The 18,003-nt window shown below is 33.2% G+C and overlaps 1 protein-coding gene across 3 annotated transcripts in view; it reads left to right on the top strand.

Moving 5' to 3' along the window:
* FAM149B1 (family with sequence similarity 149 member B1) overlaps positions 1-18,003 on the top strand; it is a 52,677-nt gene that overhangs the window by 14,257 nt on the left and 20,417 nt on the right. For all 3 annotated transcript variants that reach the window (XM_006218981.4, XM_031682280.2, XM_015251806.3), the window contains exons 4-6: positions 7,418-7,560; positions 8,351-8,467; positions 16,266-16,433. In XM_006218981.4, the coding sequence (XP_006219043.2) occupies positions 7,418-7,560; positions 8,351-8,467; positions 16,266-16,433 (428 nt within the window). The remainder of the gene's footprint in view (positions 1-7,417; positions 7,561-8,350; positions 8,468-16,265; positions 16,434-18,003) is intronic.

Genomic DNA, 18,003 nt, shown 5'->3' with positions numbered 1-18,003 from the left:
ACCGAACGTAACACAACAAATAGAGTAGCAGTTATTCATGAAAATCGATAGGACTCTGAATTAGGAACAGTAAGAGTCTGTTCAACTTTAAAATGGCAAGCTGTGTAAACCAGCAGCTTTACCACCAGAAAGTGCTCAGTAGATTTGGATGAACCTTATATCCAATAGCATTGTCAATAATCGTAGCAAACTCGGTGGCATATGAACAAGGAAAAACAGTGACTCAGATAGTCTGAGGTTTCAGTACTAAGTAGGGCAAAAAATGGATTGGCAGACTATTCAGAAGTTTATCAAGGAAATCTGAGATACAAGCCACAGAAGGCCCTAATAAACTGCACATATCCATGCAGGAGAGGCCAGAGAGGGCCCACACTATGCACACATCCCTGGCTGCCTCAGTCAGCACGCAAATGCAGAGGAGATACGTGAGAGCACAGAAATTAGAGCCAAGGCAGCCATAAAAACTGCTTCAATTTGAACTCAGACAAAGTAAACTTTAAGGCAGAAAATACTACTAGAAACAAAAAGACATTTCATAATGAGGAAAAGGCCAATTCATTAGGAAAATAAAGCAATTATAAACTTATATATATCTAACAACCCAGCCTTAAAGTACATGGTGCAAAATTTGGCAGAATTGAAAGGAGAAAGAGAACACAATTATGGCTGGAGTCTCCAAAACCCTACTCTCAATACTTGGTAGGACAACTAAACAGAAAATCAACAAGGATACCGAAAAGTTGAACAATGCTATCAACCAACTTGACCTAATTGATTTCCCCCAATGACAGCAGAATATGTACTCTTCAAGCATACATAAAACAAGTCTCATAAATCTGAAAGAATTGAAATTATACTATGTATATTCTCCAACCATTTGGAACTAAGTAAGAAGTGAGCAACAGATACAAATTTGGGATATACCCAAGTATTTGGAAATTAAATAGTGCTCTTCTAAATAACCAATGAGTCAAAGAAACTCAAAAAGGAATAAAAAAATCCTTACAGATATATAATAATTAAATAAATTAAATATCTTCCTACAAAGAAAAGTCCGGGCACAGATGGCTCTACTGGTAAATTCTACCAAATAGTCAAAAAATAAATAATAAACACCTTTCATAAACCCTTTGAGAAAATAGAAGAAGGAACACTTCTCAACTCATTCAGTGAGGCTACTATTACTCTAATACCAAAGCCAGACAAATACATCCCAAGAAAAGAATTCTGTATGTAAAAAATTCTAAGGAATTCACAAAACAAACAAAACTGATTAGAACTATTACATGAGTTTAATAAGGCCACAAGATACAAGGTCAATTAAAAATCAATTATATTTCTATATATGCTTAAATATTTAAAGAAAGAAATAATTCCAATCTTTCAGAAAAGAGGGAATGGTTCTTAACTCATTCTGTGAGGCCAGTATTACTTTGATACCAAAGTCAGACAGACATCACATGAAGAGAAAACTACAAAGTAATATTCTCTTGAAATTAGACACAAGAACTTTAAATTATTAGCAAACCAAGTCTAACAACATAAAAGGATTATTTACCCTGACTGAGTGAAATTCATCCAAGGAATGTACGGCTATTCAACGTTAGAAAATTAATACATCATAGTAATGGGGGGAAACGACATGATTATCTCAATAGACACAGAAAAATATGACAAAATCCAATACCCACTCATGTTAAAAACTCTCAAAAAACTAGAAAATAAAAGGGAATTCATCAGCCTGACATAAGGCATCTAAGAAAAACTTAACAGCTAACAGTATATGTAATGGGAAAAGACTGAATATTTCCCTCTTAAGATCAGGAGCAAGGTAAAGTTTTCCACTCTTGCCACTTTTATTCAGCATTGTATTGGAGGTTCTAGTCAGTGCAAAAGAACAAAATAAGGAAATGAAAGGCATCCACATTGGAAAGGAATAAATAAAACTATCTTCACAGGTGACATGATGTAGAAAATTTTAAAAAATTTACACTCCCTCCATCTCATTCCCCAAATTCTTAGTTCTTAGTTCTAGTAGAGTTCAGGAAGGTCACAGTATATGAAATCAGTTATAGAAATCAATTGTAAATACGTTTTATTTATGTAATGCAATACTATTCAGCCATAAAAAAGAAGAACTAATAGCTGCTACACTATGAATGAACCTTGAAAACATGCTAAGTGAAAGAAGCCAGACACAAAAGGCCACACATTATATGATTCTTTTTATCTGAAATGTCCAAAAGAGCAAATCTATAGAGACAGAAAGCAGATTAGTAGTGGCCAGGGGCCAGGCAGAGAGAGCAATGGAGAGTGATTGCTAATGCAAGACAGGGTTTCTTTTGGGGGTAATGAAAATGTTCTGGAGTTAGATAGTGGTGATGGTTGCACAATTGTGCATATACTACAAACCACTGGGAATCACACTAAAACCACTACATTGCACACTTGAAAAGGATGAATTTCATGGTATTGGAATTGTATCTAAATTTTAAAATCCACAGTATTTCTACACATTAGTAATGAGCAATCTGAAAATGAAAATTAAAAATTCACAAAGAACAAAAACATTGTTAGAGATAAATTTAACAAAAGAAGAACAAGACTTTTACATTGAAAATTTTAAAACATTGCTGAGAAAAATGAAATATACGTGAGACATTCCATGTTCATGGACTGGAAGGCTATATATTAAGATGGCATTTCTCCCCAAATTGATCTATATATTTAATGCATTCCCTATCAAAATCCCAGCAGGCTTTTTGTAGAAATTGATAAGCTCATCTAAGATTCATATGGAATTGCAAAAGACCCATATTAGTCAAAATAATTTTGAAACAGAAGAAAGTTAGAGGACTTATACTATCACATTCCAAACTTAATATAATGGTACAGTAATCAAAACAGTATGGTATTGACATAAGGATAGGCCTATAGATCAATGGAACAGAACAGTGAATCTTGAAATAAACCCTTATATTTAGGGTCGACTTATTTTTGATGAAGAATTACCAAAGCAATTCAATAGGGAAAGGATTATTTTTTCCAATAAATGTTGCTGGGACAATTGGGTATCCATATGCAAAAAGATGAACTTAGACCCTTACCTTACATCATACAAAAAATTTACTCAAATAAACTATAAACTTAAATGTAAGCAAAAATTGTCAATCTTTTAGAAGAAAACGAGAAACCCGCCTGCAAGACCCTGGGTTAGGCAACTAATTCATAGATATGACACACCAAAAGCACAAGCTTAAAAAAAATGATAAAAATAAATTTGACTACATCAAAATTAAAATCTTTTGTGCTTCCAAATGCACTATTGAGAAAATGAAAGGACAAGCCACAGATGGGGAAAAAATATTCTCAGTAAATATATCTGACAAAGGATGTATCCAAAACTTAAAACTCCACATTAAGGAGATAAACCAGTTGAAAAAAATGGGCAAAAGGCTTGGGCAGTCTGTAAAAAAAGGACATATGAATGGCCAAGTAGCATACAGAAAGATGCTCAATATCATTATCATCAGAGAAATGCAAATTTAAAACTGTCATGATACACCACTTCACACCAAAATTCTAAAACTAAAAAGACTGACAATACCTATTATTAGTCAGGATGTGGAGCAGATTTAATGCTCAAACATTCCTCGTGGGAGTGCTAAATTATATAGTTATTCTGCAGTATAGTTTAGTAGTTTATTTTAACACTAAACATCCACTCATAAGACCCAGTAATTCTACTGCTAGGTATTTATCTGAGAGAAATAAAAATATATGTCCAGAAAAAGATCTGTGCATGAATATTCATATCAGACTTATTAATAATAACAAATATTGTAAATAATGCAAATGTCCCTCCACAGGAGAATGGATAAAAACAAGTTGTGGCATGTTCTTAAAATGCAGTACTTCTTAGCAATAGAATGTAATGAATACCAACAGATACAACAACATGGATGAACCTCAGAAACATTCTGCTGAGTGAAGGAAGCTACTAAACACATAAAAGTACATCCTGCATGAGCCTACTGATATGAAGTTCTAGAACAGACCTGCTAATTTATAGTGACAGAAATCAGATCAATGGTTTCTTGATATGGGGAATGGGAAACTTCAACTACATAGGATATAAGGGAACATTCTGGAATGACAGAAATGTTCTAAACTGGAAGGAAATGGTGGTTAGTTGGGTGAATACATTGGTCAAATCTCATTGTGCTGCATGTATATACTTGAAATGTTACTGTATATAAATTATTCCCCAAAAGTGTATTAAACTTTTTTAAGTACTCAGAGTTAAGGGATAAGATAGCATCTATTAAAATTACTGGGGACTCTTAAAACAAAGCAGGTAGAGATTTTAATTTAAGAAAAGACAGATATGAAGATCCAGTTTAAAATCTTGGACATGAATAGCATTTGAAATATCTCAACAGGTAACTGGACATGATTACTCTATGTAAATGGAACACAGTAAAACAGAATAGTAGTGAACTGAATGACAGAACTAAGAAAATCACCTGGAACTAGAAAGCTAAAGACATTGGAGAATCTAAAGAGTAGTTAGGAGACATGGAAAATGGATCAAGATGCTGCAAGATATGTCTAACAGAAATTTGGAAAGAGAGAATGGAAGAGAGGCAATATTAAAAGAAATCATCACTGATTTTTTTTTTAAAGAATTGAAGAAAGACAACAGTCTTCATGTTGAAAAAGCACTGTAAGTGAGGGACAAATTTAAAAAAAAAACAAAACTTCCAGATATATTCCAGAGAAACTGCTGAAAATCAAGAAAAAAAAACTATTAAAAGCTATTAGAAAATATAGATCACATATAATGGAGTAAAAATCAGACTTAACAACAGGTTGCTCACAATGAACAATAAATGCCAGATGATAATGATATTATATCTTCAAACTGCTAAGGAAAAAATGATATACCTCAATTTATGATATATATAATAAGTAATAAAATTATGTATATATGATATACTACCATGCAGTAGTGAAGGCAAAATACAGACATTTTAAACATCTATAGAACAAAAGTTTCCCATTCATTTATACTCACTGAAAGAACTATTAAAGGACAGATTGTAGCAAGAAGGAAAATAAAGCCAGAAGAAAGGAATGGGATATAAGAAGCAACAGAGAACAAAGTAATTGGCAAAGCATATTAGTAAACCTAAGTAGTTACTAAAACAAATAACAATAATATTTTATGTGTTAAAACCAATACTGATATTAAAATTCAAAATAAAAATCACATGGAAGATGCTTAGAGGGAAGTTAAAGCATATCAAAGTCCTTTTTAAAAATTTGTTTTACCTAATTAGATTGTCATTGATTGTCAAAGTGGTGAAGATGTCTTAAGCCCCTAAATCCCTTTTCATTTCTGTCAATAGTCCTGTAAACTGAAGGAAGGAAGGTTTAGACTAGAAAGTGCCTTTGAAACTTTAAACTGCAACTCACACTCAGACATGTAGTTGACATTGTGACCCAGTGTGTGTACATAAAACACACGACGAAACTACACAAAGTAAGAACCATTATATGAGTGATCACTACCATATTTTACTTTCCATTCTGCTTTATTATATTTCACTTTTTTGGTATTACTTAATAATGTCTTAAAATTGATTTCCCTGTCCACATGGTCCTAAAGCTTGAAAAACACTAGTAAGAGTGTTTCCTGAAAAGTCCTAAGTGTCTACCTCTCCTGCTTTAAAAATATATGCTATTAAGTCAGAAATCAGTTAAAGATAAAAAGTTAAATGAAAAAAAATATGATAGAGATTTCTAGCAGCATCCTACCACCCAGAATGGAAGGCTTGGATTCATCTTCACAACCACCTCTCTCAATGAATCAGTCATCAATTTCTGTGTCTTCTGTCCTCACAATGTATCTCACATCTTTGTTCTCCTTTTCTTTTTCCTTTAAAAAAATTGAGATATAATTGACATATAATATTGAATTACTTTTAGGTGTACAACATAATTTGATATATGTATATATTACAAAAAGATCAAAGTTCTTTCTTTGTTTCAGTGGGGGACAGAAATTCTGAAAAACTTTAAACTTTGTTAGTGAAATAAGGGAGTATGGATCATAAAATTTTAAGTATAACAGTATAAAAATAATGAATATTTTCTAAATTGATAGGGGGAATATGGAAAACTCACTGTAACAGAGGGAAAGAGAATTAAAAACACAAGAAAAAGAAGGTAAATAGAAAACACAAAATAAATTGTAGAAATAAGTCCAAATATTGCACATTACAATAATTATAAGTGAACAAAACTGACCCATAAATAAGACAAAAACTCTGAAACTGGGTTTTAAAAAGCCAGCTACATGCTACTTAAAGAAATATATCAAAAACAGAATGATACCTGAATGTTGAAAATGAAGGGATGAAAAAGTTCTAAGAGGCAAATACCAGCAAAAAAAAAAAAGCTGACATGAACAGAATTTAAGAAGATAACTATTTAATAGGAAAAATAATAGATTTCACTGAGACTAGGAAAGTTTGAGCTTACTCCATCCAGGAACTTGAAAATAATAAATAAGAAAAATTTTAAAATATATTTGTATTGAGTCTTGAAAGTTAAACTCTACATCTACCTAGCAAGCCCTGTTTTATTGTATAGAAGCTGACTTTTATTGTTAGAATGAAAATATATATTTCTCATCTTGTGCTTTTAAAAGAAGGTGTAACTTTTCTTCCACAAGAATGTAAAAGGATGCATAAATACAGGTAAAGTAGAGAGTAAGCAGGTAATCAGATAACATGATCAAATTCACAGTTTATAGCCATAGATTTATAGGGAAAAGATTTAACCTAAATTGTCAAGTAAAAAATACACACTACAAAGTATTATACATATAGGATTGACTGTCTACTTTAAGCTCTAAAAAAATACTGGAACCAAGCAACTGTACTAAAATTAACAATCATTATCTTACAGTGGTAGAATTATTGGTAATTTTTATTTTTCTTTATACTTTTCTGGGTTTTCATGATGAAGAAAATGTTACTTTTAAAATGTAGATATTTCTACATATTTCCTTTAAACAGGAATAGGAAGGCCATTTGAATACTTGAAGAGCCAAAACTCACTAACTTAACTTTTCTTTAACAAAAATTCAGCAGTATTTCAAATGGACTAAATATCAAAAACAAAACAAAAATCTGAATGCTTTTTACCTTTTATGATTTGTTAGTGAGGGAGGTAACTGGGTTTATTTATTAATTCATATTTGGAGGAGGTACTGGGGATTGAACCCACGACTTCGTGCATGGTAAGCATCTGCTCTACCACTTGAGCTATACCCTCCCCCACTAACCTTTACGATTTTTAACAGAGATTAAAGTTCACCTAAATATTATGGAGTAATAATTTCTTCTAGGAACTTGATCAAAATGCAACTGAAAAAGTCCAGGCAATGTTCACAGCCATTGATGAGCTCTTGTATGAGCAGAAGTTGAGTGTACATACTAAGAGTCTACAAGAAGAGTGCCAACAGTGGACATGTAGCTTTCCTCACCTCAGGTATTGGAATCCTTGTATATTCATGGCTAATACTAGAATTTGAAAAGCAGACTTCAAAAAAACCTATTTATTTATTTTGAAATCTTTATGGGCATGGTTTTGTGTAGATAAGGCCATGTGCTGAAAAGCCTCAGCTGATAGAAAACTCACGTTGATGGCAGTTTCTCTGAGTTTTCATAACTACCAATATGTTGTCCTAATTGAGTAAAACAATTTCTATACCAGTAGCCAAGATCTGTGTATTGTCGCTGTCCAAAGAGCTCTTCTTCTGAGCAAGAAGTTCAGAAAATGTACTTGGTTACACTATTGTCTACAGTTAAATTCTTATGCACATATACTTGAAAGCAGATAAAGGCTATTAGGAAGTGCCCTTAGAAACTGCATTAGTGCACTTATTACACATACTTAAAATTTATAGATTCATGTTCTTAAAAGTATAATTCAATTTTCACTAATTTGGCCTGTCTTTCACTCATTTTGGAAGATTTAATGAAGACTGTTATAGAGGATGGAAGGCAAATTACAAATGTTTGCCTAGTTTCCTTGGAGTTTTGGGGGGAGTAGAGGGAGTGACTATAGCTTTATGTTTTCCATCTCCATTCTGGGGAAGAGAGATATACCTTTAATAAGGCTCTGATTCACATTTCTCTCAAGAATCATTCTTAATCAGTAACAGACTAAGTATGTACTGGACTTCTCTGTAAAGCCATCAAATTTGTTCCAAAAATATCTACATTATATATGCCCAATGAAGGTGCTTAACTGTCTCTTTATGTTCTTCACTTTGAAGGATTCTGGGTAGGCAGATAATCACTCCAAGTGAAGGTTATGGACTGTACCCTAGATCCCATTCTGCTGTTTCAGCTTCATATGAGGCAACACTGTCTCAAGAAAGAGATTCTACTATGTAAGTATTTATGTATTGTAATGTACAAGTATTATATTCTACCAGTTATACTTAGAGATTAAAATACTTCTTACTTATTGGTATTTAGTGAAGCAAGCAAATTCTGTAAGATTGACCATAGTCTTCATGCATATTAGAAATTTGTTATTTAATTTTTTGTTCAAAAAGTAAGACATTCTCTAGGGCTTAAGGGTTATTCAGATCAATATATATCTATATCTACATCTGTCTATAAATACAGGCACTTCCCTCTTGGAACAGATGTGTAGATAACACGGGTTTAAAGAAATTCAGGGATCTAAGAAACATTTAAAAGTTTTTTGAAAAAAATCTTGAAAAAGTGATTTTTCTTAAACATGTAATGCTAATTACAACTTAATCTACAGAAGTTAAACTGCTGTTAGTCTATTAGCTTAAAATGAGTAATTAGTACATTAATTTAAATGGCTAATTCTTTGAACACCTCAAACTATTTAAACAGCAGCAAAATAAACTCAAATAGGACTATTTCAAAAATCTATGCTTACCCTTAATTCTATGCTAACATTTCATAGTTTTAATTCATTTTAAAATTATTCCTTTACTTTTTCCTAAGACTGTAGCTTTACTTACTTGATACCTTCTGAGAGTTGGAGTTTTACTTACTTTTGATGCTTTTTTGGGCTTGTAATTTCATTAGACCACAGAGTAAAATATTACTGTCTTAGGTCAGTTAGGGTTATGGAATCTGGGTTATCAACTAACTGATTTTTGGTCAGAGAATGGGATTTGTTTGCTTCTCCCAAAGTTATTTAAACTTAAGCTTTTGGTCACTAGGCTGAGCTTTCTTTTAACATTTTAACCTCGTGTATTATATCAATAAGCCTTTTTAAGTTTACTCCTTTTATATACATTTCAGATTTTTAAAAACTAATGTCTCCCATAGAAATAATGTATTCTATAATTCTCACTGACCACAATTACAAAACCCATGTCCTGCTATTAAGATATATTTACCTGATCTGTTAGTATAAACTTTATATATCCCTTATTATTTTATAACTATAAATACTAGTTCCATTTAGAGAACTTATTTCTAAAGAAATAAGAAACAAGTCTGAGCAGTTAGCACCTCCTTTTTAAGGACATCTGGCTAAATCATCTACAACATACTGCAGACTTCCTTTCTTTCTCCCTTCCTCCCTTCGTAAAAGTAGATTTAGTCAGAGAGATACACACTCCACAGACTGAGTGTAAGCCATCTCAGAAGGCCAGAGAGGACATGAGGCATGGGGGTGGGTAAAGTAGAAGTAGACAGACACTCCATATACAGTGTGCCGGCCATCTCAGAAAGCAAAAGAGCGACCACAAGGTGCGGAGTTGTTAGTTTTTATGGGCTTGGTAATTTCATATGCTAACAGGTGGGAGGATTATTCCACCTACTTTGGAGACGGGCTGGGATCCCCAGGAACTGGGCCATCACTCACTATTTGACCTTTTATGGTTAGCCCCGGACATGGCACCTGTGGGAGTGCCATGTAGTATGCTAACTTAGTACAGTGAGTGTATAATGAAGCTCAAGGTCTACTGGGAGTTGAATCTTCTGCCGCTTGGTGCTAACTTCTGTGTCGTTCTTTTAATGATTGTGCCCTGTCCTTCTCCCTCCTGTCTCATTGCCCCCTCAGAGATTTATTTTTTCTTTTACTGAAGTATAGTCAGTTTACAATGTTGCATCAGTTCTGGTGTACAGCATATTTCAGTCGTCCATATACATACATACACCATTTTCATATTCTTTTTCATTATAGGTTACCGTAAGATATTGAATATAGTCCCCTGTTTTATTTCTTAAAATAGTATGTAGCTGGATTTTTAAAATCCAGTTTTAAGAGTTTCTGTCTTATTTATGGGTAAATTTTGTCCACTGTAATGTGCAATATTTGGACTCATTTCTACCATTTACTGTTTTCTATTGATCTTCTTTTTCTTGTGTTTTTTCCCCCTTGTGTTTTTAATTCTCTTTCCCTCTGTTACAGTGAGTTTTCCATATTTCCAATTGATATTTCCAATCAATTTGGAAGTTATTCATTACTTTTATACTGTTATACTTAAAATTTTAGCATCCATACTGCCTTATTTTGCTAACAGAGTTAAGTTTTTCAGGATTTCTGTCCTCTACCGAAACAAAGAAAGAACTTTGATCATTTTGCAGTATATATGTATTTATACATTTTAATTAACCATAATTATTATTGATGCTCAGATTGTTACAACTTGCCCATGTCAAGCTAACTCCCTTGTTTTTGTCTTGACTATAACCTTACTTTCTGGTTACAGTAGGATGTTCTAGGCCCTACTTAATTTTTCCTTCCTTTAGACATGGATTCAGCTGAAATTCAAGGAGGCCTAATTCCTTTGAGAGGCTACTAGTATTTGAGAACAAAATTAGGGTAGTGAGGGTATATAAATTGGTGGTGTTGCTACAGTTTTGCCCCTTTTTTAAATAAGAAGTGTGGAAAATGTGTCAAGAATTCATTTCAATATTTTTTTCAGTTTAACAAATAAGTTTTCCATAAAATATGAGGCTTATCAACCGCTGAGACTTTATGTAAAAATAACATTTCAAGTTATATCCATTCTTGCCCCTCCACATTACATCAGATTTTCCTTTTAAAGCTCAGAATTAATCCTTTCTGTCCCCTACTTAAAAATCTTCAATACCTGCCCACTGAATTTAAGATACAAATATAAAATTATGTCAAGGGCTGGCCTCAGTCTACATCTCTGTCTTTATCTTCTGTCACTCTCTATCTCATTCATTAATCCTCCTACACTGGCTTTCTTTCAAATCTCAAATGTACCAAACAGGGTATTTGGTCCAGTTTCCATTCCTGAGGAGTTCTTGGGCCAGAGGAAAGTGGTACAATAAACAATACAAAAAATGCAATCTCTTCCTCTTTTTATCTCTAATACTTAGCACAATACCTAGAGCATGGTTAGCATTCAGTTTTGTTTTGTTTTTTTACTAAATCAATGTATCATATTTATATGATAACAAATCCATGAAAATTAATTAATTGATATTATGGTTGCAAAACAGTGTTACCAATCGAAACAAATATTAATGTCTAGGTCAAAATGGAATTCTAGGAACTTACAACGATAGAAGATGATGGCAGCAGAAGGAGAAAACAAAGGCCAGAAAAGGTCCCTGAAATGATGATTTCTAAGACATTTCTATTTGAAAAAACTATGCATTCTACTGCTTCAAGTTAGCATAAGGGTCTGAGCTACCCTTAATTTAAATGCATATCTCAACAAAAATTAACTGTAATAACTAATAAGTTGCTAAAATATATGACTATATGCAAAACTATAACCCTTAAGAAATCATTAAAAGAACAGAGGGCCCAGAAATAAACCTTTGTGTATATGACTAAATGATTTTCAACAAGGGTGCCAAGACTACACAATGGAGAAAGGACAATCTCTTCAACAAGTAGTACTGGAAAAACTGGATATCCACATGCAGCATGAAGTGGGACCCTTACTTTACACCATATACAGAAATAAACTAAAAATGGACTATAAAGACCTAAATGTAAGACCTAAAACTATAAATAAAACATTGGGGAAAAGCCTCATTGCCTCATTTGGAAGTGATTTACTGGACAGAACACCAAAAGTACAGGCAGCAAAAGCAAAAACAGGCAAATGGGACTACATCAAACTTAAAATTTTCTGTGCATCAAAATAAAGTCATCAGAGTGAAAAGGAAACCTGTGGAATGGGGGAGAATATTTGCAAACTGCATATCTGATAAGGGGCATGTATCTAGAATATATAAGGAACTTACACAACTAAACAACAAATAACCCAATTTTAAAACGGACAAAAGACTAGAATAAACAATGCTCAGAGAAGATATACAGATGGCAAACAAGCATATGAAAAAACGCTCAATATCATTAATCAAAAGAGGAATGCAAATTAAAACCACAATAAAATATCACTTCATACCCATCAGGATGGCCACTAACAAAAGAATAGAAAATAACAAGTGTTGGCAAAGATGTAGAGAAACGAACCTTTATGTACTGTTGGTGGGGATGTAAAATGATGCAGCCATTATGGAAAACAATATGGAAGTTCCTTAAGAAATTAAAAATAGAATTACCAAATGATCCAGCTGTCTCACTCCTGGGTATATATCCAATATCCAAAAAATTCAAAGCAGGATCTCAAAGAGATATTTACACACCCATGTTCACTACAGCATTATTCACAGCAGCCAACAGTTCGAAACAACCCAAATATCCATCAGCAGATGAATGGGTAAAGAAAATGTGGTATATACATACAATGGAATATTATAGAAGGAAATCCTGTCACATCTGCAATATGGATGAACCTCACTGATATTATACTAAGTGAAATAAACCACTCACAAAAGGACAAATACACTATTCCACCCATATTAAGTATCTAAAGTCGTCAAATCATAGACATAGAAAGTACAAGGGGGGATGTCAAGGGAGGGGAGGAAGAAGGGACATTAGTGTTTAATGGGTATCAGAGTTTCAGTTTTGCAAAATGAAAAAGTTCAACAGATCTGTTGTACAATAATGTGAATATACTTAACACTACTGAACCATATAGTTTAAAACGGTTATGATGGTGTATTTGATGCTTTATTGTTTACCACAATTTAAAAAAAATCATTAAAGTGATATAGTGGTGTTTGTCCTAAGCCCACCTCCCTTGTGTCACTCATTACAAATTATAGCTTTTGCTTTCATTTTCTTTGATTTTTTTATAACTGTCCTAAATGCAAGAGCCCAGTCAAGCTAATTACAAATCAGATTTTTTTTTAAGACATAAAGAGCTTCCTGAACCTCTCTAAAACCATGGAAATATTCTCTTTCAGTTCTTCTACTGGTAGGGCCACCCACAATCATATTTCCTTTACAGTATACTAAGTTATAATGTTTCTCCTTTTGGCATCATGAGCTCACACCTTCATGTAAATTTCTTCTATTTTGGTCATTTCTAGAGGTCTACTGAGAGATAAATTTGGTCTGAAGTGGAGTTGAGAGTAGTTAATTGTGCTTTTCAGATCCTAGTCAGGAAGGAGAGCTCTTTGCCACTTGTTCCTCCCATCCGCCCTGGAGGGTTGCAGTCATCACCTCCATGAAGGCTGCAGAATTCCACCTCCTAAGGCCTACAGCTTAGTGGGCTGGCTCCAAATTAGACCGTCTAAATAATAAACCTTGCAAAGTCATTTTATCCTCCATACAAGTGAAGAAGAATAAAGTGGCAGTGATTTTTTTTTCCTCTCACAAGAAAACAGATCTGAACTTAAATATTACTTTAATATAAATATTACTTTCAGGTCAATACATTATTAGGTAAGACTACTGTTACTCTTTTAGTAAGTAAAAGAACTACAAACATTTTAGAAGTTAAAGGTTATTTTCTAGACATGGTAATCTCTGAGGCATTTAGAAGACTCTTTTGTTAGAAATAACATTTGCAAAGACAGTTTACTACCATCTGTTTTTTGCTACAGCTTTATCTAACTGAAAAATTTTTTAACAAATGAAAAGGCCTATACTTTGTTAGAAAAGCCTATTTTTTTTAAAGGAGGTAATTCCACTAGTTACCACTGACTAAAAAATGATTGGTTAATAATACAAATGGAATGATACAATAGCAGAGTAACATGGAATGTTGCGAATGCAATGCTTGACATGGGTTTGACAGCTTTTAATTTTGTCATGTGGTAGAAAAAAAGTACTAACACCACTATTTTATAAAGGAAAAGACATTTTAACACAAAAAAAGCATGAAGCGCATAATACATAATAAGGACAGTCCTCTTCAAGAAAGGTATTTTATAGTCTTACTGAGCATTGTTCTTATTTTGCTCATTTTGGTGTGGATCAGTAAACAAATCTGTCATGGATTGCCATAAATCTGTTGACCAGAATTTGGGTATCACTATTTTAGAATTTCAGAACAAAGACTTTAAAAACTCTTAAGTCTCAAGTTTAGAGATTTTATAAACAGTAATACCAGTTGGTTTAGAAGTGCTGGTTCTTCAGACTTTTTCTCATCTCTTACTGTCTCTTCATCCCTATGGCTCCTGCCATGGTCCAGGCTCTCATCAGCTTACCAGCTCTTGCTTTATCTTTTGCACTAACCTCCTAACCACATTATCATCTTCTTTACCACCATAGTGATCTTTTAAAGCAAGGATGCTGTCATTCCCCTTCTTAAAAACTTTAATTCATTTCCATTGCTATCAATTAGACAAAATTAAAAATGTCCTTCACAGTCTGGCGTCATAACTTTCCAACTACTTCCTCTGAACCATATACTTTATTTAGTGGCTTACAAAACAGGTTTTTCTTTTAAAAGAAGTCTGGAGGAAGGGTATCTAAAGACATCATGGTGATGACATGGTGTTTTCAGGGTCCTAGACTCCATTCATCTTTCTGCTACACCATGCTAGCCCAGGATGTTTTTTCCTGGGTTTTTTTCATGGTCCAAGATAGCTGATAGAGTTCCAAATATGACATTCACTTTCCAGGCAGCAGGAAGGAGGAAAGGCAGAAGGGCAAAAGGGCACCTCATGTAGCTAGGCCAGTTCTCTTTAAACAGCCTCCCCAGAGTCCCACACAACAATTCTGCTCTTACCTCATTGGTTACCTCTGGCCGCAAAGTAGTGGGAAATGTCTTTAAGATTGGGTGTATTGCTTTCCAGAACTAAATTGACATCGTTTACTAGGAAAAAAGGGAAGAATGGATATTGGACACTCTAAGCATTTTCTGCCACATATGTATATAGTTTTGTGAAATTACTGTACCTATTTTGTAATCTTTAATACTTACCATTTTATTGTGAGCATCTTCCATTTTTCCCCCCAACATTAATCTAATAACATCATAGACTTCCAATACTATTATTTAAACAACCAATTCCCAATCCTACATTTTGAAACAGTTGGGCTAGTATTGACTTTTGCCAATTATAAACAATTCTGTGATGATAATTTTTATAGCTAAATCTTATAGGTCATATCCTTGAAGGAAATCCCTACAAATGAAACCACTGAATCAATAGGTATGTTTATTTTAAGGCTTTTAATAAATATTTCCAAAATGTCTTCCAATAAGATTTTCCGACTAGCCTTGATGAAAAGTGACATAGGTTTATTCTTTTTTCACTGTTTAAAAAAATACTTAAGGTACAAAAAAGTATAAAGAACAGCACAAAGCATACATTGGCTATATTTAATATTAGGTTAAACTGAGAGCCATTTAAAAAATTGTATTGCTCAGATTTGACTTTCTCCAAAGTAAATCTGCTGAAGTGAATGAGTTATTACATATTCACTGAATACTTGGGTAGGAAGAGGAATTTAAATATAAATGAGAGAAGATCCTTGCCCTTTAGGAGCATGCGTTTTGAAAAATGATTGAGTTATTGAAACAAACTCATAATTTCCTGAGGTACCTTAAAGAGGTAATTATGACTGTGAATCTTACTAAATTAAAAAAAAACTTATTTTATAGCCATAGCTATTGCATCTGAGAAGATAGCACAGAGTATTCAAAAGTGCGTAATACACCTAAGCAGAGTAGGTCTATGGCTAGTATTTACTCCTATTCTGAGAAATTATAGATTTAAGGTTCAGAGTAGTCCAGGAAGGGGTCACTAGAGCAAGGGACTTTGAGCTGAAACTTGTGCAACTGAGTTGCTGTGAGAACTGTTTATGCTGTACATAATTACTATTTGCTTTTTTCCCTCCCCCAGATTTGGTATTAGGGGAAAGAAGTTACATTTTTCATCTTCCTATGCTCCTAAAGCATCTTCCATTGCCAAATCCCCTAGCTTGTGTTCTATGGAAAGAGAAGAGGAAGACTGTATAATCTTCTCTGAAGGAATAATAGAGGAATACCTAGCATTTGACCACACAGATATGTGAGTATTGTGTCTTTTAAACTTTTTACTCCCCTCCTATTTTATGTATTAATATCTACTTTTTCTAAAGTATACCACAAATATTACCTATAATTAGATTTATGTCCATTTCTGTTATTTATTTTCCTAATATTTCTCAGTGACCAGTGTTCAGGTACTTAGTTGATATAAATTCCTATTGCTTCCACATACCAGACTTCCTTGTATATTTTCTTCCTGCACGTGTAATTTGCCTGAGAGTAAACATTTTAAAATGCATCAATTTTTTTCTCCACATAATTTTACTCTTTGTAAATTATCATCAGTAACTCGTGGAAACTCTGAAACTTTTTAAAAGAGTTAAAAAGGTGTGAGCCTTGTTTACATAAATCCTGTTTGAAAACGGTATATACAGTTTATACAAAACCTTTTACTTGGCAGACTTTATAATTAGTAATGTTAATTTACATCTTCTTATTGTATTATGACGATAGTTCTGTGACACAGATATTATTTACCCTCTTTGCAGGATAGGTGAGAATCATAGTGGTTAAATAATGTCTGAGGTAAAGCTAAAATAAAAATTTTACTCATCTGTTTGTAAATCCAGTACTCTCTTCACGATTCCATGTTATTTTTCTGAAATATTAGCCTCTTAAATAATTCCTCTAAGCTTTTAAAAATTCAGAATTAATAGTCACCGCAGCACATCTAGAAGTGAGAATTTCATTTTAGGCTGTGAGGCTGTGGTTAGGTCTAGTTAGTATTGGGTCACATGATTCTGGACTTCTCTTCCTCCCATGTTTCCTCCTGAGACACATTTACTCCCATACTTAATGTACACAGTCCTCGGATCAGGTAAGCATAACCCAGATTTCTATACATAACACCACTGAGCTAGCTCACTGTTCCAAGAGTATGTTGTTTTGGCTTTCCAGAGACTGCCCCCTTCCCCTTGACTTCATCTGGCCAGGGTCAAATTAGCCCTGTTTTCTCTTCCTTTTTTTCTCAAAGGTCTTTTCCCTTCATATTAGCTTATTAAAAAATAAAGCTGATTTAACTAATCTGACATATGATATTCATGGCTTATCCCTTCCCCTTTTCCTGATAGTAAACCTAATGAATTTTAAGGGAATACAGGGAAGATTTTTAGAAAGGCAGTCTTCCTTTCCAAAATCTTGAGATACTGAGATGTGACAAATGAAATCATGTAAGTTTGACAGAAAATAAGATATGAAAGATTGTTTTTAAAAAAAATAATTTGAGAATAGGGAAGGCCTTTCTAACCATAGCATAAAAATTGACAAGTGATTTAAGAAATTCTTAACAATAACTACATAAAATGAAATTTCTGCACAGAAAAAACTCCTAAAGTCAAAAGACAAACTGGCAGAAATATTTGCAGTTCATACATACTCAAAGGCTTAACTTCCTTAATATGCACATCAATAAGGGAAAGAATAAGGATAAAACAGTCAACGAACAAGAGTAGTTCACATTATAATGGATTTTAAATATATGAAATGAAATTCAATCTCATTCACAATTAGAAATGCAAATTAAAACTATAATGAGATACTATTTTATCTGT

The sequence above is a fragment of the Vicugna pacos genome, chromosome 11 (assembly GCF_048564905.1).
Source record: "Vicugna pacos chromosome 11, VicPac4, whole genome shotgun sequence".
In the NCBI taxonomy this organism is placed as follows: domain Eukaryota; kingdom Metazoa; phylum Chordata; class Mammalia; order Artiodactyla; family Camelidae; genus Vicugna; species Vicugna pacos.
This window is presented reverse-complemented; position numbering and strand designations above follow the sequence as displayed.